We start from the raw sequence: 25,266 nt of genomic DNA on the forward strand, positions 1-25,266 counted from the left end.
GGCTACAATTGTAAAAAATATGGTCACTATGCGAACGATTGTAACTTCGACAAATGTTACAATTGTGGCAGAGTGGGGCATTTTGCAAGAGATTGTCGAGCTAATAAAAATGTAGAAGAAACGATCAACCTAGCATTGGATGACGTAACAAACGAAGGTATTCTCTTGATGGCCCAAAATGAAAATGTGAAAGCAAAAGAACACGGCGGCGCGAAAGACAATGGCGGTAGTCGTGAGACGGTGGAAGCCATTAGAAATAAGGTGATATGCAGCAGATTTGGCAAAATAGCGATATCGGAGACGAGAAAATCTAAGAAGGATGAGCAACTGGATAACAGAGAGCTTGAGCTCAAAGAGAGAGAGCTTCAATGGCGGGAAAGAAAATTTGAGGAAGAAAGAAGAAAGAGGATGAGAATGGAAGAGAAAATGGAAGAAGAAAAGATGGAATGGAGAGAAAGGATGACAGAAATGCAGATTGAACATGAGAAAACGATGATGCAAATGCAAGCTGCAATCCCTTCAAAATCCCAAAACAATGGCGAAGAAGAAGCCCACGCAATGGTGAAGAAGAAGCCCACGCGATTAGTGAACGAGCCAAAGAAACTGCCAGATCATGAGGAAGAGAATAGAGATTCAGAGCAACAACCCAAAACTGCCCTGGATAAATCTGTGGAGAAGTCTCAGTTGCGTATGTTGAAATCCCAGAACGAGCGCCTTTTGAAGGAGAAAGTAGAGATTGAAAAAGAAAAGAAAGATTTAGAAATGGAGATTGAAAGGTTAGAGAAGGAAGTGGCTGAGCTGAGTGAGAGTTCTTTCCATCTCAAACAGGAGAAGGAAGAGAATAGGAAGATAATCTCTGAGTTTGTGAAGAAAATTGATGGTTTATTAATGCAGATTGATGGTTTAGTGGAAGAGCCAGTGAAGGAGGAGAAAGATGTAGAGATACTAACTCAACAGAGAGACTCACTTGACGTGAATCTGAATCGAGTCCAACAGGAGGCAGTGAGTTTACGACGCACAATTGAGATAATCACTCATGATAAAACTGAAATGGAGGAGGCAAAAGTGGAAGTAGAAAATGTCGTTGTTGACTTGCGAAGGGAATTGAGTAAACTGAAAGAAGCTATGACGTCTTTGACTAAGTCGAGCGTGGTTGAGAACGGGAGAAATGAGGAGTTACTGTCTCAAATGTACTGTTTTCGAGAAGCCCCAAATAAAGTTTCGTCAGAAAAAGACAAATTTGTTGCTCGAGAACAAGGAGAGGAAATTGAAGAAACCACGACTGAGCTCGAGAAAATGAAAACGGCGCAAGTGGAGTCGTTGGATAGAGCATTTAAGTTTATGGGGAGTTTTTTTTAATAGCTAAATGCCAATTTTAGTTAATTTGTTAGGAGAGTTTAATTTTAAAAGTCAGCCTGTGAAAGAAAAAACCAAGAGCTTTTGTAGGAATACTGTCATGTTTATGGGTGGCCCTTTTGTACCTATTATTAGAGTTAGAAAAACTTATAAATACCTAGTCCTTGTATTGTAAAGTCAAAGAGCTTAGAAACAGAATAATATAGTGAAGTGATAGAGAAGGGTTTTTTTTGTTAAAACTCAGTGTTCTGTCTCTTTGTCTCTCCACTCTCAAAAGAAAAGATATTGTGCATGATATCTCTTTCACAAATATGCGAGTAGTATAGTTTCACAAATTGGTATCAGAGCGTTCTATCGTTAGTGTGTGAGAGATTTATTTCACAAATTAGTGAGATTTATTTAACCGCCACAAGCTTATAAGCTTATCTTTTAGTTCCTGAAAACTTGCCTCACAATCTTGAGTTAATATAAATGCCGCACCCTTTCGAGTTAGTTTCATAAGCAGTGAGGCTATCTTGGCAAAATCCTGTACAAAGCGTTGGTAGTAACCTGTTTGGTAGTAGCTGCCAAATTGCAACTAAAGGAGACTTAGTGGTTCATAACTTGAGGAGAAAGTTTAGGAAACAAGTTGGTGCTTTCTACACCATAAATACTCATGAGAAGTATGCTTTTTTCACAACAACATAACAACAAAAGAGAATTGAAAAGCTAGTGCTTAAGATTACTTTGTTCCAAAGGCACTCTCCCCTCAAGTCTTACCTTTGCCTTTTTTATTTGTTTCGAAATATTTCAATTATGGGTCAAATCCAATATTTGGTATCAAAACAAAGATGTGAAAAAAATGTCGTCTCCAGACAAAGTCACCGGAGGAGAAGTGACAATGATAAAGAGCGAAAAGGAGGGGAGTGTAACGCTCTAGTACCCGTTACTCACGAAGAGTAACTACGCAGCATCGTCGATCAAGATGCATGTCAACTTACAGGCATAAGGCATAGGATGCCATAGAGCATGGTGACATTTTTTAGATAAAACCTGAGTTTTTCCTTATTTAGATTCACACAATTTCATTAGTTTTTCGTTTGACCATTTGACAAACACGTTGAATGGATTAACGAAGTTTTAGATGGCAATTTTGTAGGAAGTGACACAGATTTAGTTGGCCACTCTCCGGCCATTTTTAGGATAGGTTATATTTAAATAGGAAATCTGTTCAGAAGATTTAACAACCTGATTTGAAGCGTAGTCAAAATTTCAGTCATTCTCTCTCTTTGTTGTTTTACGCGTTTTATTTTCTTCCAACAACTTACCGTCAACGATTTCCTCTCACTGAAAAGAAAAGGATATTCCTGGGCGATTATTGAAATACAACAAGTGGTATCAGAGCCCGGTTGAAGCCATCAGTGGTATATCATTGCGGAGGAGCCAACCTATCAATAGCTCAAGTGGTTAGAGCGTCGACCTAACAACACACAGGTCTCGGGTTCAAGTAGAAGAAAATGCAAAGCGCAAAAATAAACACATCGTGGGGTCCATCTCGAGCAGGCTCGCTCACTCCTCCACGCCGCCGCCAAGTGCCGGCATCTCTATCACCACCACGAAGAGACCGACGCCGTGATGACGGGCATTGAGTTGTCGTTGAGCGAGTGGTCAGGGAGACAACGACCGTCGTCGTTCAGTATCCGATATTGACAAGGTCCAATTGGACCTTGTTGATGCGAGTCGTCAACCTACAGGCGCAAGGGTGTTATGGCACGCTGTCGAGCCAGAGGAAGGAGAGACGATTGGGTACCGGGAGGATCGACTTGCGTTCGCCGCCATATTTACGATCTGTGCCCCTAACGTCAAGCAGCGGAAGAAAAATACCATTTCAGCTGCCAACAAGGAGGGTCGTCTACTCCTCACTGAAGAGGAAATGACTTGTACGCCTAAGGCTCCGTGAAGGTACCGGTGAGAGCCATGGAAATCTCACCGGCACATGCGCGGGAAAGAGGCGGATCAAAAGAAGGAGGAGCCGGCTGATCGAGACATTGCTTGCTTGACATGAATGACCTAACGGTGGAAGAGGTGACCGGAAGACTGCGTAACGTCGAGCAGCGGAAGAAAAATACCATTTCAGCTGTCGACAAGGAGGAGGGTCGTCTACTCCTCACTGAGGAGGAATGGCTTGCACGCCTAACGCTCCGTGACGGTACCGGTGAGAGCAATGGGCCCTCTAGCTCCAAAGGCGGTAAGAAGCCATGGAAATCTCGCCGGCACATGTGCGGGAAAGAGGCGGATCAAAAGAAGGAGGAGCCGGCTGATGACGGGCAAATCGAGTGCTCGTACTGTGGGAAGAGAGGTCATTTGAGCAAGAATTGCTGGAGCAAGCTCAGGAACAAGGAGACGACCGAGAAGTCGAGCAGCGGAAGAAAAATATCATTTCAGCTGTCGACAAGGAGGATCGTCTACTCCTCACTGAGGAGGAATGGCTTGCACGCCTAAAGCTCCGTGACGGTACCGGTGAGAGCAATGGGCCCTCTAGCTCCAAAGGCGGTAAGAAGCCATGGAAATCTCGCCGGCACATGCACGGGAAAGAGAGGCGGATCAAAAGAAGGAGGAGCCGGCTGATGACGGTCAAATCGAGTGCTCGTACTGTGGGAAGAGAGGTCATTTGAGCAAGAATTGCTGGAGCAAGCTCAGGAACAAGGAGACGACCGAGAAGTCGAGCAGCGGAAGAAAAATACCATTTCAGCTGTCGACAAGGAGGATCGTCTACTCCTCACTGAGGAGGAATGGCTTGCACGCCTAAAGCTCCGTGACGGTACCGGTGAGAGCAATGGGCCCTCTAGCTCCAAAGGCGGTAAGAAGCCATGGAAATCTCGCCGGCACATGCGCGGGAAAGAGGCGGATCAAAAGAAGGAGGAGCCGGCTGATGACGGGCAAATCGAGTGCTCGTACTGTGGGAAGAGAGGTCATTTGAGCAAGAATTGCTGGAGCAAGCTCAGGAACAAGGAGACGACCGAGAAGTCGAGCAGCGGAAGAAAAATACCATTTCAGCTGTCGACAAGGAGGATCGTCTACTCCTCACTGAGGAGGAAATGACTTGTACGCCTAAAGCTCCGTGACGGTACCGGTGAGAGCCATGGAAATCTCACCGGCACATGCGCGGAAAAGAGGCGGATCAAAAGAAGAAGGAGCCGGCTGATCGAGAAATTGCTTGACATGAATGACCTAATGGTGGAAGAGGTGATCGGAAGACTGCGTAATGTCGAGCAGCGGAAGAAAAATACCATTTCAGCTGTCGACAAGGAGGGTCGTCTACTCCTCACTGAGGAGGAATGACTTGCACGCCTAAAGCTCCGTAACGGTACCGGTGAGAGCAATGGGCCCTCTAGCTCCAAAGGCGGTAAGAAGCCATGGAAATCTCGTCGGCACATGCGCGGGAAAGAGGCGGATCAAAAGAAGGAGGAGCCGGCTGATGACGGGTCAATCGAGTGCTCATACTGTGGGAAGAGAGATCACTTGAGCAAGAATTGCTGGAGCAAGCTCAGGAACAAGGAGACGACCGAGAAGTCGAGCAGCGGAAGAAAAATACCATTTCAGCTGTCGACAAGGAGGGTCGTCTACTCCTCACTGAGGAGGAATGGCTTGCACGCCTAAAGCTCCGTGACGGTACCAGTGAGAGCAATGGGCCCTCTAGCTCCAAAGGCGGTAAGAAGCCATGGAAATCTCGCCGGCACATGCGCGGGAAAGAGGCGGATCAAAAGAAGGAGGAGCCGGCTGATGACGGTCAAATCGAGTGCTCGTACTGTGGGAAGAGAGGTCATTTGAGCAAGAATTGCTGGAGCAAGCTCAGGAACAAGGAGACGACCGAGAAGTCGAGCAGCGGAAGAAAAATACCATTTCAGCTGTCGACAAGGAGGATCGTCTACTCCTCACTGAGGAGGAAATGACTTGTACGCCTAAAGCTCCGTGACGGTACCGGTGAGAGCCATGGAAATCTCACCGGCACATGCGCGGAAAAGAGGCGGATCAAAAGAAGAAGGAGCCGGCTGATCGAGAAATTGCTTGACATGAATGACCTAATGGTGGAAGAGGTGATCGGAAGACTGCGTAATGTCGAGCAGCGGAAGAAAAATACCATTTCAGCTGTCGACAAGGAGGGTCGTCTACTCCTCACTGAGGAGGAATGACTTGCACGCCTAAAGCTCCGTAACGGTACCGGTGAGAGCAATGGGCCCTCTAGCTCCAAAGGCGGTAAGAAGCCATGGAAATCTCGTCGGCACATGCGCGGGAAAGAGGCGGATCAAAAGAAGGAGGAGCCGGCTGATGACGGGTCAATCGAGTGCTCATACTGTGGGAAGAGAGATCACTTGAGCAAGAATTGCTGGAGCAAGCTCAGGAACAAGGAGACGACCGAGAAGTCGAGCAGCGGAAGAAAAATACCATTTCAGCTGTCGACAAGGAGGGTCGTCTACTCCTCACTGAGGAGGAATGGCTTGCACGCCTAAAGCTCCGTGACGGTACCAGTGAGAGCAATGGGCCCTCTAGCTCCAAAGGCGGTAAGAAGCCATGGAAATCTCGCCGGCACATGCGCGGGAAAGAGGCGGATCAAAAGAAGGAGGAGTCGGCTGATGACGGGCCAATCGAGTGCTCGTATTGTGGGAAGAGAGGTCATTTGAACAAAAATTACTGGAGCAAGCTCAGGAACAAGGAGACGACCGAGAAGGCCCATGTGGCTCAATCCGAGGAGGACGAGCCGACCATTTTCATGGTGACTGCATCAGTCCTACCTGACGTCCCTAATCCCGAGGAAGAGCTCCCCAAATCCACAGAGGTAATCAACGACGGCATAACTGCTCTGGTGAGCGTCGAACCCGAAGAAGAGCTCCAACTGTGCATAACAAATGCACCGGCTGGGTTGCCAATTCAACTGAAGGAGGAGAGAGTGCTCGCTCAAATCGGTGAAAGAGGCGAGCAGCAAGAGCACCGGCGATGGGTCCTCGACACAGGGGCAACAAACCATATGACCGGGGCCAAGTCTGCGTTCTCCGAGCTTGACTCGGGGATTTGCGGACATGAAATTCGGCGACGGCTCCGTCGTCGAGATCGAAGGGCATGGCACCATCCAGTTCGTCGACAAGGGAGGCAAGCATCACAAGCTGACCGGCGTCTACTTTATCCCAAGGCTTAAGGCTAATATTGTGAGCCTAGGTCAACTCGATAAGGTCAGCTGCCACATTTCCATCAAGCGCGGGCTACTTAGGATCCGCGATAATCGACGACGGTTGCTCACGCAAGTTCGGTGCACGACAAACTGCCTTTACATCCTAGAGTTGGAGATAGAGCAACTAGTCAACCGCTCGGCCAGGTACCAGAGGATGGAAGACCTATTAGGAAGAGGTGAACCACCTGGACTAGCGGCGCGCCAACTCGAAGAAGAGGTGGCCGAACAAGACGTGGAGTCTAGAGGACATGCCGCCAGGGACACCGAGCCATAGGGCTCAAAACGGAGTGAGTTCAAACGAAATAAGGTAAAAGATATACCACAGGTTTTAGGAGGAGATTGTTAGATAAAACCTGAGTTTTTCCTTATTTAGATTCACACGATTTCATTATTTTCCGTTTGACCATTTGACAAACACGTCGAATGGATTAACGAAGTTGTAGACGACAATTTTGTAGGAAGTGGCACAGCCGCTAGGGACACCGAGCCATAGGGCTCAAAACGGAGTGCGTTCAAACGAAATAAGGTAAAAGATATACCACAGGTTTTAGGAGGAGATTGTTAGATAAAATGTGAATTTTTCCTTATTTAGATTCACACGATTTCATTAGTTATCCGTTTAACCATTTGACAAACACGTCGAATGGATTAACGAAGTTTTAGACGACAATTTTGTAGGAAGTGGCACAGATTTAGTTTGCCACTCTCCGGCCATTTTTAGGATAGGTTATATTTAAATAGGAAATCTGTTCAGAAGATTTAACAACCGGATTTGAAGCGCAGTCAAAATTTTAGCCATTCTCTCTTTTTGTTGTTTTACGCGTTTTATTTTCTTCCAACAACTTACCGTCAACGATTTCCTCTCACTGAAAAGAAAAGAAATTTCCCTGGGCGATTATTGAAATACAACAGCATTGATGAGCGTAAGGACAAGATGGCTTTTGCCACCATCTACTAGGCAGTCCCGGAGGATGTTCTTCTCATGTTGGGAGAAAAGAACTCGGGAAAGGCAGCGTGGGAGACGTTGAAAACAACGCATGTGGGTGTGGAATGTGTCAAGGAAGCAAAGGCGCATACCTTGAAGAGTGAGTTCAAGGCTATCCGCATGAACGACGGAGAGTCAATAGATGACTTTGCCATGAAGTCGACAACAATTGTCAGCGGCCTCCGTTCATTAGGCAACATGGTGGAGGAGATCTTTATCGTCAAGAAGTTCCTTCGAGTTGTTCTCCTATGATTCATGCAACCTCCATCGAGTAGTTTGATGACCTCAAAAACATGTCATTTGAGGAGGCCGTTGGTCATCTTAAGGTCCATGAGGAGTGACTTTGTGGCTATGAAGACAAAGAGAAGGAAAAACACCTCTTACTCACACATGAGGAGTGGCTCGCACGGAGGAACAAGAATAATGCGGCTGACTCTTTCTTTCTCAAGTACGAGGGGACATGACAACCATAACAAGGAAAACAAGGTCGTGGACGTGGTCGAGGACATGGTGGCAAAGAAGTCCGTGACAATACCTCACAAACCCATGACAATTCCAACCCCCTGAACGATAAGAGATTGATCAAGTGTTACTCTTGTGAAAAATATGGACACTATGCGGTAGAGTGCCGGAAGAAGAATTAAGATGAGGAGACAAACCTTACACTCACCCAAGATCAATTGCCTGCACTAATGTTGGCCGAGAAAATGCCCAACCTATTGATTCTCAATGAAGAAAAGGTTATGGAAAACCTTCTCACAAAAGGAGAAGACTGAGTAGAGACCAACATGTGGTACCTTGACAATGGAGCAAGCAACTACATGACCGTTGATCGAACAAAGTTCAAGGTGCTTGATGAGAAGCTCATTGAAAATGTGAAGTTTGGCGATGGATCGATTGTTTCAATCCAAACATGAAGAGTAACATTATCAATGAGCTTCTCATCTTCGATTGTAGGTAACAAGTATTTTCTCTTACTTGTTCATGCAGATTAAGTGACCAATGCAACTGGTTCATGCAGATTGTGTAGTATGATCGCACCCCATCTTCGATTGTAGGTAACAAGTATTTTCTCTTACTTGTTGATGATTATAGTTGTTGGATGTGGATGTACATGCTCAAAGATAAAGAAGAGGCATTATGTGCGTTCAAGAAGTTCAAAAGACTCACTGAAAACAGGACTAATAACAAGCTGAAAACCTTGCGCACCAATCGAAGTGGCGAGTTCTTATCCCAGAACTTCTCAAAGTTTTACGAAGAGGAAGGTATAAAGCTTATGTTGAGTTTTATGTCCTAAAACTCATAGTTGGTAAACAAAAACATATTCTATTTTCAATAAAGTTATTATTGATGTTTATTCAGCAAAGATTGTTATTGAATAAAGTGAATTTTACAATTATTAATCTAAATCCAATAAACTAAGAACACTCTGACTATAGTATGATTATTTGAATTATATGTAAAGACATAAGAGTGTTTCAAGTTCAAGTATATAGTCAAAATGATCTATAGTACAGGGATAAGGCTGAGTACCTTATCCTGGGGACACTATGGATGTCGCTCACTTTTATATATGATATAAACAATGTGATCACTAAATTGTACATGTGGAGACATGTGAGTGAGGGCGTCCTATGCAATGAGTATTGCATAAGATCGGATCATGAAGAAAATCACTCTCACTTTATAATGTCGTTTACTGTTGAGACTGATTTTTTCATTAGATGATCTAGACAACTCGATCTTAATCCTGAGCTAACCATGAACTCCTGTTTATTTAGAATTATCCTTAGATTTGCATGGGTGAGAGTGGCTCGAGTTCGCCGACTCAATAAGCCTCTCATTTCAGGGGTAAGACTGGGTGAATAGCTGGGAACATAGGGTGCAAGATAGAACTCACTCCTACCCACTTTTAGGGATAGTAGAGAGGATGTTCCATTAAGTGCTGACTCCAGGTCTTGAACAAGGGGCCTCACCCTCTCATTGGTTTGAGAGAGATTCGGTTTACTGGTTGGACCACAAACCAATTGTTCATTAGAGGATCAGTGGAACATAAGGAACAAGAAGTACTTTAGGGGTAAAACGGTAAATTGCCAGCTCTAGTTACGAACAACCTCTGAAGGATTGACTTACTAATCATGGTTATATCAAATGGACTGAAATATATCTATAGTGAGGGGAGTGCAACTACTAGGCTATAGTGGAGTGTCCTAGTAGTTAACAAATATTGGTTAACAAGGTTAATGAGTTTAACCGTTTAATCTTGGATCTTTGGAGCCCATGAAATATAGGTCCATTAGGTCCCTCTGCTAGCTCATATCGGACTAAACCATAGAACAGTGTGACGAGTGAGTTCGAAGTGTTCGAATTCAAATTAGGGAATATGCGCTATATATATACGATATATTTAACCGCATTTTTGTTTTATTTACAAATTAAACAAAAAGATAGAATCTAAGATATTTAAATAAGATTTAAATATTTTAATCAAATATGTGTCCGAATTGATTGAGATTGGCATTTGAATTAATATCAAATATTAATTAATTAGTTTAATTAATCTTTTAATATTACTTTAATTTAAAATTAATAATTCAAATAAATTGTTGAATTAAAAGGAAGAAAGTCAAAATGCGACTTTATTTAATGAAAAAATCCATGTTTGAGTCGGTGGAATTTTGAGGTGTCAACATTTGGTTTAACCAAACTTGCATCTTGCCAAATAAACCCCCATAAATTTGATTGGAATTTTGAGTGTCAAAATTTGGTTAACTCAAACTTGCATGCTTGCCACATAATCCCAAACATTTGAGTAGAATTTTGAGCCCAAACATTTGAGTAGAATTTTGAGTGTCAATATTTGGTGATCTCAAATTTGCATGAACATGCAAACATAACTCTATAAATAGAGTAATCAAAGTACATTGAACTTCTCCTTTTGGAAAAACCTTGAGAAAAACTCACAAACTCTCTCTTCATATATACTAAATCCCTCCCAAGTTTAGTCACTCACCCGATTCCACAATCCCGTTCTAAGGCTGGAGAATACTGGAAAAGACACTAGTGGTGGTTCGAAACTGGTTTGTGAGAAAAAATGAATTTGAACTACAAAAGGTTAGTACTCAAAGACCTTGAGTTTTAATACTTATGAACATGCTAGTTATGTACTATAATTGATGTTCTAAGAGTGCCTAAGATCCAAATTGTTTCTGCATGTGTTATATTAACTCCATCATCTACCTTTTAACATATCCATAACGTACTCGTATTTTCATCATGCAGTTCTTCCGAAGTCCATAAATTTGAGTTTTAGTACTCGAAGACCTTTAGTTTTAATACTTATGAACATGCTAGTTATTTACTATAATTGATGTTCTAAGAGTGCCTAAGATCCAAATTGTTCTACATGTATTATATTAACTCCATCATCTACCTTTAGACATATCCATAACGTTCTCGTATTTTTGTCATGCAGTTCTTCCGAAATCCATAAATTTGAGTTTCACCTCTCGATTTAAAAAGAAAAAAAAAAGAAAAGATGCTTGATAGTGCTACTCGTGTAATTTGAGTTTCACCTCTCGATTTAAAAAAAGAAAAAAGAAAAAAGATTCTCGATAGTGCTACTCTTGTCATCTATAAATGAGATGATATCCTAATAGACCCAAGTTCTCATAACTTTAAGCAATAATTTCATCATTGCTAATCTACAAGATGCACCAACCAGCCGAGAATCAAACTCGAGTCTGTATCGTGGCAGGGTACTATTCTACCACTAGACCACTTGTGCTTCTACCTTCAGACATATCCATAAAGTGCTCGTATTTTTGTCATGCACTCGTGTCATCTATAAATTAGATGAAATCATGATAGACCTAAGTTCTCACAATAAGCATTAATTTAATAATTGCCAATCTTGAAGATGCAACCGTTGAGAATCAAACTCGGGTCTGTGCCGTAGCAGGGTTCTATTCTACCACTAGACCACTAATGCTTCTACCTTAAAACATATCCATAACGAACTCGTATTTTCGTCATGCAGTTCTTCCGAATTCCATAAATTTGAGTTTCACCTCTCAATTTAAAAAGAAATGCTCAATAGTGCTACTCGTGTTCATCTATAAATTAGATGAAATCGTGATAGACCTAAAAATTCTTAAAATAAAGAACTAATTTCATCATTGCTAATCTTTAAGATGCACCAACCGAGAATTGAACTCGGGTCTGTATCGTGGCAGGGTACTACTCTACCACTAGACCACTATGCTTCTACCTCTAGACATATCTATAACGTACTCATATTTTTGTCATGTAGTTCTTCTCGATTTAAAAAGAAATGCTGATAGTGCTACTAGTGTCTTCAGCCGAGAATTGATCTCTAGTCTGTATCGTGGCAAGGTACTATTCTACCACTAGAGCAATAATGCTTCTACCTTTAGACATATCTATAAGGTACTAGTATTTTTGTCATGCAGTTTTTCCGAATTCCATTAATTTAAGCTTCACTTCTCGATTTAAAAAGAAAAGCTCGATAGTGCTACTCATGTCATCTATATAATTCGTGATAGACCTAAATTCTGACAATAAGCACTAATTTCATCATTTCTAATCTTAAAGATACACCAGTCGAGAATTAAACTCGGGTCTATACCGTGGCAAGGTACTATTCTACCACTAGACCACTAATGCTTTTACCTTTAGATATATCCATAACGTACTCATATTTTTGTCATGTAGTTCTTCCGAATTCCATAAATTTGAGCTTCACATCTCGATTTAAAAAAAAATGCTCGATAAGTGCTACTCGTGTCATCTATAAATTAGATGAAATCATGATAGACCTAAGTTCTCACAATAAGCATTAATTTAATAATTGCCAATCTTGAAGATGCAACAGTTGAGAATGGAACTCGGGTCTGTGCCATGGCAAGGTTCTATTCTACCACTAGACCACTAATGCTTCTACCTTTAGGCATATCCATAACGTACTCATATTTTTGTCATGCAGTTCTTCCGAATTCCATAAATTTGAGCTTCACCTCTCGATTTAAAAAGAAATGCTTGATAGTGCTACTCGTGTCATCTTAGATGAAATTGATAATCTTGAAGATGCACCATCCGAGAATCGAACTCGAGTTTTACTATGGCAGGGTACTATTCTACCACTAAACCACTAGTGCTTCTACCTTTAGACATATCCATAATGTACTCGTATTTTCGTCATGTAGTTCTTTCGAATTCCATAAATTTGAGTTTTACCTCTCGGATTTAAAAAGATAAGTTCGATTGTGCTACTCGTGTCATCTATAAATTTTAGATGAAATCGTGATAGACCCAAGTTCTATACAATAAGCACTAATTTTCATCATTGCTAATCCTTAAATGCACCAGCTGAGAATATTCTACCACTAGACCACTGGTGCTTCTATCTTTAGATATATCCATAACGTACTCGTATTTTTGTCATGCAGTTCTTTCGAATTCTATAAATTTGAGCTTCAACTCTCGATTTAAAAAGAAAAGCTCAGCTTGATAGTGCTACTCGTGTCATCTATAAGTTAGCAGCACTAATTTTCATCATTACCAATCCTTAAGATGCACCAGCCGAGAATCAAACTCAAGTCTGTACCGTGGGAGAGTACTATTCTACCACTAGACCACTGGTGCTTCTATCTTTAGATATATCCATTACGTACTCATATTTTTGTCATGCAGTTCTTACGAATTCCATAAATTTGAGTTTCACCTCTCGTATTTAAAAAGAAAAGCTACTTATGAAATCGTGATAGACCGAAGTTCTCAACAATAAACACTAATTTTCATCATTACTAATCCTTAAGATGCACCAGCCAAGAATCGAACTTGAGTCTATACCGTGGCAAAGTACTATTCTACAACTAGACCACTAGTGCTTTTACCTTTAAACCTGTCTATAATGTACTTGTATTTTCACCATGCAGTTCTTCCAAATTCTAGAAATTTGAGTTTCACCTCTCGATTTAAAAAGAATCGCTCAATAGTGCTACTCGTGTCATCTATAAATTAGATGAAATAATGATAGACCTAGTACTCAAGGGAATTGATTGAAGAAGAAAAAGAAAGGAAAGCCGAAAGAGAAGGAAGGGGTGGGTAAAGAAGACCCTAGTCATGAGCAAGACAAACAAAGCCAAGAGCCTCGCTCAGGTAAAGAGACGAGAAGAGGAGATAAATCAGTTTCAGCCTTGAGCGCGATCAGACCAATTAGGATCTATTCGCTAAGTGGTGCTTACACCTCTCGCCTATCGAAGTTCTTTCATTTTCTCTCCAAGGTTCTTCTTCAAATAGCTTTACCTCTTTAGGGCAGGGAATAAAGGTGAAGCACTAACTTCATTATTGTTAATCTTGAAGATGCACCAGCCGAGAATCAAACTCGGGTCTGTACCATGGCAGGGTACTATTCTACCATTAGACCGGTTCCCACAATAAGCCCTAACTTCATTATTGTTAATCTTGAAGATGCACCAGTCGAGAATCAAACTCGGGTCTGTACCATGGCAGGGCACTATTCTATCATTAGACCGGTTCCCACAATAAGCCCTAATTTCATCATTGCTAATCTAGCAGATGCATGCATCCGAGAATCAAACTCAAGTTTGTACCATGGCAAACTACTATTCAACAACTAGACCACGGGTGCTTCTACCTGTAGACATATCCATAACTTTCTCGTATTTTCGTCATGCAGTTCTTCCGAATTCCATAAATTTGAGTTTCACCTCTCGATTTAAAAAGAAAAAAAAAGAAAAGAAATGCTCGATAGTGCTACTCGTATCATCTATAAAATTACATGGTATCGTGATAGAACCAAGTTCTCACAATGAGCACAAATTTCATCATTGATAATTTTCAAGATGCACCTACCAAGAATCAAACTCGGGTCTATACTGGGGTAGGGTACTATCCTACACCTAAACCACTGGTGCTTCAACCTTTAGACATATCCACAACGTACTCGTATTTTCATCATGCAGTTCTTCCCAATTCCATAAATTTGAGTTTCACCTCTCAACTTAAAAAGAAAAGAAATGCTCGATAGTGCTACTCGTGTCATCTATAAATTAGATGATATCCTGATGATAGACTTACTAATTTCATCATTGCTAATCTTCAAGATGCACCAACCGAGAAATGAACTTGGGTCTATACCGTGGCAGGGTACTATTCTACCACTAGACCACTGGTGCTTCTACCTTTAGGCATATCCATAACGTACTCGTATTTTCGTCATGCAGTTCTTTCGAAGTCTTTAAATTTGAGTTTCACCTCTTAATTTTTAAAAAAAAAAAAAAAAGAGAGATCGATAGTTCTACTCGTGTTATCTATAAATTAGATGATATTTAGTGAAACCCAAGTTCTCACATTAAGCACTAATTTCATCATTTTTAATCTTCAAATGCACCAATCGAGAATCAACCTCAGGTTTATAACTATGCGTGTTCTTTCAGTACTAAGATCATGCCATCCAAGTAGAGAACCCTAACTATGCAAGGAAGCCGAAGGATTGCTTTAGAGAATTCCACCTAAGGGACCCCACAATAGGAATAACTTAAGCCTAGAATGTAGAAACAGAATCACAAAAAGAACTTAACCCAAGTTAAACTAGGCCTTCAGGATAGTCCACCTTCAAGTTCACTGTAACCCTTGAAACACAGGCCAGGCTAGCCATAGTATAGGCTCTTATGGCAACCCTTGAAACACAGGCCAGGCTAGCCATAGTATAGGCTCTTATGGCAACTCAAGGAGTGCAAGCCCCTGTAAGTTTCAAATATATTAAAGACATTAGGAAGTTTGACCCACCTATATTTGATGAAGGCATGGTTGATTCGCTTCCTATATTTGATGAAGGCATGTTGATTCAGCAAAACCAAAGGCATGGCTTGATGCTATCGAGATTGTCTTCCTATATATGAACTGCCCTGAAGAGTTCAAGGTCCATTGTGCCACATGCAAGCTTAAAGAAGAGACTCATTTTAGGTGGAAGTCAGCTTCTAAGAGTGTAAATGCTAAATATGAAATCATCCCTTGGAGTTGGTTTAAGGAGGCATTGTGAAAGTACTATCTTACCATTGCCATGTAAAAAAAAAAAAAATCGAGAAGCCTTCTTAAGCCTTAAACAAGGAGAGAGACTATAGAAGAATATGATTTGGAGTTCACTAAGTTATCTAGGTTTTCCCTAGAGATAGTAGACACAGAGAAGAAAAAGGACTCTCCGTTTCATGATGGGCCGAAGAGAGAATATAAAAGGATCAGTAGCGACTCCTGCCTCAAGCGACTATGCAATTGCACTAAAGGCAGTCACTCTGGTAACATGCACAACCAAAAGAACAAGAAAGTGTAGCAAGTAAGACATAAAAGAGAACTTGACAAGGACGCTCCAAAGACCCACCAAAGGCCCCGTAAGCGAAGCAACAAGCGCCTAGTATAAGAGAAATATAATAGCCAATAAATAAATAAACAACCAAAATTATTATAAACAAAAATTATTATTAGGTTTAAAAAAAATATAATAATAAATTAATAAATAAATAAATAATAAAAAACAACTCCCCACCCCTCTCCCCTAACTGTCTATCCATTTCCCCAATAATCACTTTCCAACACATCTCACAATTCCTCCAAAATGAAGCAGAAACAAGAAAACTCATATTTGAGAAAAAAAAAATGTATATCATCAGATTTACAATATGCATATCTACATTTGAGAAAATAAAAATGTCTATCATCAGATTTACAAGCGGCAGATCTACCTTGGAAAGAGATTTTGTCTATAAGTTATATTTCGACCTCCTTTTTTCGAAATTAATTTTTCAGGTTAAGGCAAGACATTCCTATACGACAGATGACGACATCGCAACTAGAGACTATGTCACATGCATAGGGTAGTTGTATTTAATTTCTTAGACTTAGACTAGGATAGAATGTTTTTAATTTAAACGTTTATTATTTAGCTTTTGTTGTGTCGTTTTTTAAGGTGTTTTCGAAACACGCAAGTCCATGACTGTGTTTTAAGCTGAAAGTTATGTTTTATGAAAGTTTAAAAGAAGTATTTCCGCATTCAATGTTTATGATATGTATACAGTAGCGACCTTAAATTAAATAGAAAATTTTGGGTCGTTACAGTTTATGTATACAGTAGCGACCTTAAATTAAATAGAAAATTTTGGGTCGTTACAGTTTATGTATACAGTAGCGACCTTAAATTAAGTAGAAAATTTTGAGTCATTAAAATTTATGTATATAGTAGTGAGCTTAAATTAAGTAGAAAATTTTGGGTCGTTACAAGAAAGATAGACCCTTATGTCGCAGAAGATTACACAAGGGAGAATGCTTGGCAGGAACTAATATGTGCTTCGGCTGTGGAGAAGATTACACAAGGGAGAATGCTTGGCAGGAACTAATATGTGCTTCAGCTGTGGAGCAGAGGGCCATAGGAATCCTAAATGTCCAAAAAGGAGGAACGAGATGACTAATCCAAATGACAAAGGACAAGTTAAAAACCAAAAAAAGAACTAGCGGGGCCAAGAGGCACCTCGTAGAAGGTAAGGGTGTACCGCGGCTAAGGAAGCCAATAATCTCGATTAAGCAGATAATTTTGATTAAATAGATACAAGTACGTCTTTAAACCTTTTCTATATGACTTAAGCAGTCCACGTAGAATTTCAGTATGATGCTAAGTTAAGAAACTTCCTTCAAAGGACTTAAGACTCTTAAGTACCGTAAGAATACCAAGAAGGATTTAAACCCCCAAACGACCCATGTAAGATGCCAAGTTATGGTTTCCTTCCAAAGAACTTGGGACTTAAAAGGACCCGAAGGTTATTAAGAAGGATAACCTAAGGTAAGAACAAAGAAAACTCAAAGGATAAGAAACCTATGAAGGATTTAGCCCCTAACAACCCGTGGATATGTTGGAATTTATGCCCTCAAGTGTCGTAATTAATTATTTAGTTTTCAACAATAATTTTTATTATTTTATTCGTAATTTAATTGCAATTCATTGTATAAAAATCCAAGGTTATTAATGTAATCTTGATCAGTATATGGTTGACATACAAGGGATCGTGTTCAAGTAATAACCTAAAGAGTTATAGTATATGGATAAGGTTGGGTGCCTTATCCTGGTAACACCATTAATACGACCCACTTTGTAATCGTTACAAATGATTTGATCCAAATCGTTCATGTGAAGACATGTAAGTGGGGGTATCCTATACATTGAGTTTGTATAAGACTGGACCAAGAAGTATTTAATCTCTTTTTATAAATCCGTTAATTGACAATATTAATATTTCACATGATGATCATATGCGACTCGATCTTAATCCTGAGTAAATTATGAACTCTTGCCTGTGAGAGCTTGTCCTTTAATTTACATGGTGAGAATAACTGTTTTAGCCGATTCAATATGCCTACCATTTTGGGGACTTGACCTTTAAGACTATTCAATATGCCTACCATTTTGGGAACTTGACCAAACAGGGAGTTGGGAACATAATATCATGAGATGGAATTCACTCCTTTCCATATAAGAAAAGTAGATGAGTTGTTCTCTAAGTACGATTTTAGGACTTGAACAACGGAGTCCCACCCTTTCATTGGGCCAAGAGGGACTTGGTTTATGATTGGATCATAAACAAATTGTTCATTAGAGAATTAGTGGTACTCAACCCTTTTGTTTTTGTGTTTTGTGTCGTTTCTTATATCGTGTTTGGACTATTGTGTTGTTTTAAATACTTTGTATAAACTTTATTTTGATCTAATATTAATATAACGTATGATTTGGTTTGTTTTATGTTGTGAAAAATTTACCCGTCTTTTTGCGTCATCAAGTCAACCCGGTCCTTACACCAGGCTGTACCGTAGCAGGGTACTATTCTACCACTAGACCACATAGTCACATTTTAGTCATACATATTTTCTTTCTAGCTCGAAACTCTCAATTGAAGGGCATAACTGTAATTTCAACATAACATTAGTACATACTCATCAAAAAAACCTAATTTAGTCGTGCTATTTGTTTCAACTAAATTACTTGGTGTTGTGACAAACCCAAATTTTCACATTAAGCACTAATCTCATCATTGCTAATCTTAAAGATGCACCAACTAAGAATCGAACCTGAGTCTATACCATTAATGCTTCTTACATTAAGCATATCCATAACGTACTTGTATTTTAGTCATGCATATTCTCTTTCTAGCTTAGCATAATACATAACACAACGTGTTTCTCCGAAATCTCAACTTAAGAGCATAACAATAATTTTACCATAACATACATATAGTACATACTCATTAAAAAATGTCCTTATGAAGTCTTTATAACATGCATTTTTTAACTACATACTATAAGAAATGTTTGCATGCTATCCCATTCTAGAAATCCCTTCAATTTTACTTGTCTAAAGCTGTGTAGTTACTTAAGGACTATAAATAACATTAATACTTCAAGCCTAGCTTTAGTCTCATGCCATCACCGCGATGTCGTCATCCGTGTAAAGATGTCTCATGCCATCACCGCGATATCATCATCGGTACAAAGGATACCTAGGACAGACACCTTGTCCTTTACTTGAGTAATCATTTTCTTGTTTCGGAAACCATGAGGTGATTATCATAGTCAATATACAAAAGGATACCTAGTCCAATACAATAAGTGGTACATAATTGTATCCACAAAGAGTCAACAATGATTTTTACTCTATACGATGCTTAAATTCTAGTTAAAGATGGAAAGCAAGTATGACAATGGTTGTTTTGTAGTAACAAGTGAAAATGAGAAGAGTAATGTCAACATACAATGAAGGTTTGGGTTAATAATTCGTCACATAGTTTTGAACTATATTACTCGTGAAATCCTCAATATTTACACGGGTTCCTTCTGAAATCCATTAAATAGTAATTTCATTTCCACAAAATTGCATATGATTAGTACGTTAAGCTCTTCTGTAGACTCAAAGCAAACATGAAATTAGAACTAATGTGTTTAAGAATGGTCTAAGCAATCTATTTGTAGGCTCTCATTGAATCTTATCTTATATTCAATGTTTTCAAATCTATATGTTTTTGTATGGGCCGTAGAGTAAGCCAATTTCGTATCCTTCAGCACTACAATCGAGTAAAAGAGATTAACTAAAGAGCCTCTCACGTGTAGAAAGGTTTTTGATGTTTTATGGACAACCACCACTGGTATTGAAATTTTTTTATGGCTAATTTATGGAGAAAATAAGAGAATTTTTGAAACCAATATTAAGGAACAATAAAAAATAGTTGTGGTTGAGGGAGGTTTAATGTGAAGACAGATGTTGTTATCAGTTGAGGTTGAATGAACACGAAAAAGCGCACTTGCGTGTAACAATTCTTTCTTAGTATCGATCACGAACAAGCTTGTAATGACCCGACTTTCTAGAAGTAGAAAATCGAGATAGTTACTGAGCCTTAAAATGTGAAAAATGATATTTTAAAAATTGTTCTATCAATTTCCTATAACAACTCAATGAATTCACTAATTTAGAATATTTTTTAAATGTCGTTTAAAACTTTGATGTTTAATTTGTAAATGTTTAAATATCAAATCTTAAAGAACTAAAAATTTAATTTTCTTTTTAAATTTTATTTCATGTAACTTTTCAAGATTTATGTACTATTAAAAAAGGAAGATGGTTTTGTTTAGGATGTTGTCTAAATCTTAGAAATTAATGTTGTTGTCGATTAGTGGTTGGGAAATAAAATCAAAAGTGACAATTCATGTCTTCATGTTGGTTGTTTGTGATTAATCAAAGGAGATTATCATGTTTGCCATGATCCAATGCTTAAACATTATTAACCCTATTGTTCATTATTATAACATCGTTAACACATTAATTGCTTCACTAGAGTCATTGTTAGGATGGAGAAAACTCCATTAATCTCACCTGCCCATTAATTAATTGTACTTCCTCTCATTAACACCCACCTTTCTCGGGTTAGAGGAAGTGTTCGCTTCCTCCTCTACTGCATGTATGATTTTATGTGGCTCCATCCATAAAAATCTCTTTAGAAAAACTTTGAAAATGCTCAATTTCTGGATTGGGTTCTTAAGACATTATCTATTCCCTAATCCCTCTTTTTGACATAAAACCAATACGCTTGCAACTGCCTTCACTGTTTTCCCACTAGCGGAATATGGCCTCTTGTTGTTTTAGTAATTGGTCTATATCTTCTACTATATTAATGTTCCTTCTATTACCACAACTCAGGTTTTCCTTATGGGTTTCTATGTAATCCATCAGATTTCTTTGAGTTTTTCTGCTTCCTCATGAAAAGGTAGTGTCACTTCTAGGCACAACATGGTTATTAGTGGTGGATAAAACAACTTTTCCACCCTCTTACCTACACATTTGACAATCTCATCTGCTACAATCTTATCCACATCAATACTTAAATTAGTCATGATTGCATACATCAGCAAAACTCTATCGGTAGACAATGTAGTATCATGTGGGATGAGCAGTAGGTTGGTCTTTACGAAGGCAGCTCAAACTTTTACTTCCATGTTGAGGTCTGCTGCTACTATAGTTCTTACTCCTCCTCTCGAGATCTGCCACTATATTACTCCAATGGCTATCATCTCCACGACTATTTCAAGCTGCTCATCCGATGGAGCTAGTACCATTTTGTTGAAGGTGGTGTGCTCAAAAGATTGTAGGTGAAACATTTGGTTGAGAGCTTTAGGACTCCAATCAACCATTTTTCCTCTCACTGTTGTTATGTACCCTTCTACTTGATCAACATATGTGTAAAACTCCTTCACTATAGGCACTATAGCTTGCTCTCTGTGGTGACAGTACATCTCCCATCCAAAGTCGGTGATGACGTTTAGAAAAGATTCAAGAAATGTAGGATACATTATGGGGAACCTTATTTCCAACAACATTTGTTTTTAACTGAAGAGCTCGTACTTGTTGTATGCCTTCTCGGTTGCAAATCTTTCTATTTATGTTGTATGGTTCCTCATTTTGTTCTTTCCCTTCCCTTTTTCTTTTCGATCCGGGGCTAGTGAGGAAGGAGTCTTGGTTTATCTCTTCTAACTCATCTTGTTGCATTTATCTCATTCCTCGCATCGCCTTTTGTTTGAATGAGCTACATGCTCGTACTCTTGCTAGTGTTTCTATATCTTCCCATTGTGTCGACGTTGCACCTTCAAGTTTTCCTTGCACAACTTGCTTCCCTCTAGTTCTCGGTGCCATGATTGTAGTTTGCAAAGTGATGTTTTCTAGTCTAATTGCTTCTTGAGTTTGAAGGTGATTTAGAAGAGTTTGTGATGTTTTTGGTTGAAGAAGCTGCTATATAATTGACTCTACATCTTTTTTGTGCTAACTCTTAGTTTAGCCTCTCAAGGGATGCTTCAGTGGCGAGCAGACTGCTCTCATAGATGCCTATACTGTCTCTATTGCTGCCAAACTACCCAATTGTAGACTGTACTATCCAGCTGCTGACTATACTATCGAGTTGCTGATTCTACTGTCTTTTCTTGCACTGACTACTACTGTAATGTGTGCAAGTCTATCCATTTGCTGCGGTAGAGTGTATACCACCCTTGCTGTTTACTCATTTCTAGTTTACCCATTTTTCTACAAACTGCACAATGATATTTTTTTCATTTCTCTTTTTCATGCATATTTCTTTTCTTGAGGTGGCGAATCTTTTAGGATTGATTTGGATATTTTTCTTATAAAAGAATTATTGGTGTTGGAGCTTTGGTGTGTAGTTGCATGAGGAGTTCAACCTTTAAATAAAATACAACCACGTGTAAATAAGGATGAACAAGATAGCTATGTGGCAACGTGCACTACAGAAGAATAAAATTAGTCTTCTTAATATGCTGAAATTTTCTTTCCTAACCACATCTAAATCTCCTTAATTCATCTACAAAAATTGGCCAACTTCCTTGGGGCATGTGAGTCATTCACCACAAAAAGGAAAAAAAAAAATCATCATTTTAAGTAAAGATAACTATTTAAAAACAACTATGTAAATGCATAAATAACAAGAGAAGAAAAACTAACTTAGGTTCTCACTGTTCTTTGTCAGCTCCCTTTGTCACAAAATGTTTTTTTCAGCTCAAAAGAACAATGCCTATTTTTACTTCTCCACCGAAGTATGGCTTGAGTCTCTATCCATTCACCGTGAAGGGTTTCCTTTCATCTCCATGTTTTATCGTTATTGCCTTAGAGGGAGTAATTTCTTCAGCTATATACGGACCAAACCATCTTGATTTTAATTTTTGAGGGAATAATTTCAGCCTTGAGTTGAATAGCAACACTTTTTGTCCCTTGTAGAACTTCTTGGGCCTAATTTTGTTGTCAAGCAATTTTTTTGGTTTTTTTTGTTTTATATCTTAGCATTTTTGTAGGTTAGGTGCCTAAATTCATCTAACTCATTTAGTTGCCGTCGTCTCAAGTCTTGATATACAGCATAGTCAAAATTTAACTTCTTTAATGCCCAAAATGCTTTATGTTCTAATTCTAGGGGTAGATGGCACATCTTTCCAAAAACTAGTTTGTAAGGGGACATTCCTAAAGGAGTTTGAAGGCTGTCCAGTATGCCCATAATGCATCATCAAGCTTCACAGACAAATCTCTCCGGTTGGGTTGTACAACTTTTTTCAAAATATTTTTAATTTCTCTGTTGGAGACCTCTGCTTGTCCATTAGTTTATGGATGATAAGGTGTTGTCACTCAATATTTTACATTGCATCTCTCTAAAGGGCTATTCATCAATCTCTTCACAAAGTGTGTTCCCTCATCGCTGATTAATGCCCTAGGTACACCAAACCGGTGAATATGTTCCTTTTTAGAAACTTGAGTACGGTCTTCCCATCGTTGGATGGACAAGCTATTACTTCCACCCACTTTGACACATAGTCTACAACCACTAAAATATATAAGACCGCGGAAATGGTCCCATAAAGTCAATGCCCCATACATCAAAAAGTTCCACTTCTAAAATAAAATTCACGGGTAGCTCATTTTTCGTACTAATATTTCTCCTTCTTTGATATTGATCACAACTCCTGCAAAATTCTTTAGAATTTTGAATTTTTTTTGCCAATAGAAACCCAATTGAAATACCTTAGATGTTGTCCTTTGCCCTCGAAAATGGCCTCCATATGGGGACGCATGGCATTGTTCAAGAATTGTTGATATTTAACTATATGGAATGCATCTTCTCTCTATGTCGTCTCCACACTGCTTAAAAAGAAAAGATTCATCCTAAATGTAACTTTTGGATTTGTAGAAGAACATCTTTCTTTGCTTGCTCTTCGGGTATGATGTCACAAGCTAAAAAATTTGCTATATCTGCATAGCATGGACATGCTACCTCTCTGCTACTGCTACTGTAGCTACTATTTATGCTGAGCAACTGTTCATCAGGAAATGTATCATCAATTTCTTTGTCGTTGCCTTTTTCCTCCATGTTCTCCATTCTAGATAGGTGATCCGCTACATGGTTATTAGCTCCCTTAGTCCAAGATTTCTATCTCGAATTCTTGTAACAGTAGAATCCATCTAATTAATCTTGGCTTTCCATTCGGTTTCATCATTAGGTGCTTGATTGCTGCATAGTCAGTGTGCACCTTCACCTTTGCTCCAAATAAATAAGCTCTAAATTTTTCATGTGCAAATACTACAACAAGCAGTTTTTTTCCGTGGTTGCATGATTCAGTTGAGCCTCATTTAACATTTTGCTTGCATAATAGATAGGATGAAGTACGTTTCCTTTTTTCTTTCATAACATTGCTCCCACAACATGGTCACTAGCATCACACATCAACTCAAATGATGAATCCCAATCGGGTGTTGACATTATAGGAGTTGTGGTCAACGCTGTCTTCAATGCTTGGAAAGCTGTCATGCATTGTTCATCAAAAAAGAATTTTCTATTTGCCTCCAACAAGCTACAGAAGGGTTTTGCAATTTTGGAAAAGTCTTTAATAAAGCTCCGATAAAACCCTACATGACCCAAAAATATTCTTATACCTTTCATTAAAGTAAATTTTTCAATAGCTTCTATCTTGGATCTATCAACTTCTATTATTTTTCTTGAGATTGTGTGGCCTAACACTATTCTCTCATTAACCATGAAATGACATTTTTCCCAATTCAATACAAGATTATTTTCTTCACATCTTTGTAGAACGTTTCATAGATTGCACAAACAAGTTTCAAAAGATTCTCCATAAACCGAAAAGTCACCCATGAATATCTCCATGAACGTTTCTACCATATCTGTAAAAATGGTCGTCATGCATCATCGAAATGTTGCTGGAGCATTACATAGTCCAAAAAACATTTGTCTAAAGGCAAAAATTCCATATGGACATGTAAATGTGGTCTTCTTTTGATCTTCTTGAGTGATTGTAATTTGATTGTATCCCACGTGACTATCCAAGAAGCAATAATGTGACTTTCCAGCAAGTCTATCAAGCATTTGATCAATGAACGGTAAGGAAAAATGAGCCTTACGTGTCGCTTTGTTTAGTCTCTATAATCCATACAAACTCTCCACCCATTCACTATTCTAGTGGGGATCAACTAGTTGTTCTCTTTTTTCATTACCGTTATCCCTCCTTTCTTGGGAACACATTGAATAGGATTGACCTAGCTGCGGTTTGCAATTGGATATATTATTCAAGCATCTAG

At 39.2% G+C, this 25,266-nt stretch overlaps 1 protein-coding gene across 1 annotated transcript; it reads left to right on the plus strand.

The window, feature by feature from the left end:
* Window positions 1-426: 426 nt before the first annotated feature.
* On the plus strand, window positions 427-1,359 carry LOC111438660 (golgin subfamily A member 6-like protein 22). Its single transcript, XM_023076531.1, has one exon. The coding sequence runs from the start codon at window positions 427-429 to the stop codon at window positions 1,357-1,359; it is 933 nt and encodes a 310-aa protein (XP_022932299.1).
* Window positions 1,360-25,266: the final 23,907 nt, after the last annotated feature.

The sequence above is a fragment of the Cucurbita moschata genome, unplaced genomic scaffold (genome assembly GCF_002738365.1).
Source record: "Cucurbita moschata cultivar Rifu unplaced genomic scaffold, Cmos_1.0 Cmo_Scf00080, whole genome shotgun sequence".
In the NCBI taxonomy this organism is placed as follows: Eukaryota; Viridiplantae; Streptophyta; class Magnoliopsida; order Cucurbitales; family Cucurbitaceae; genus Cucurbita; species Cucurbita moschata.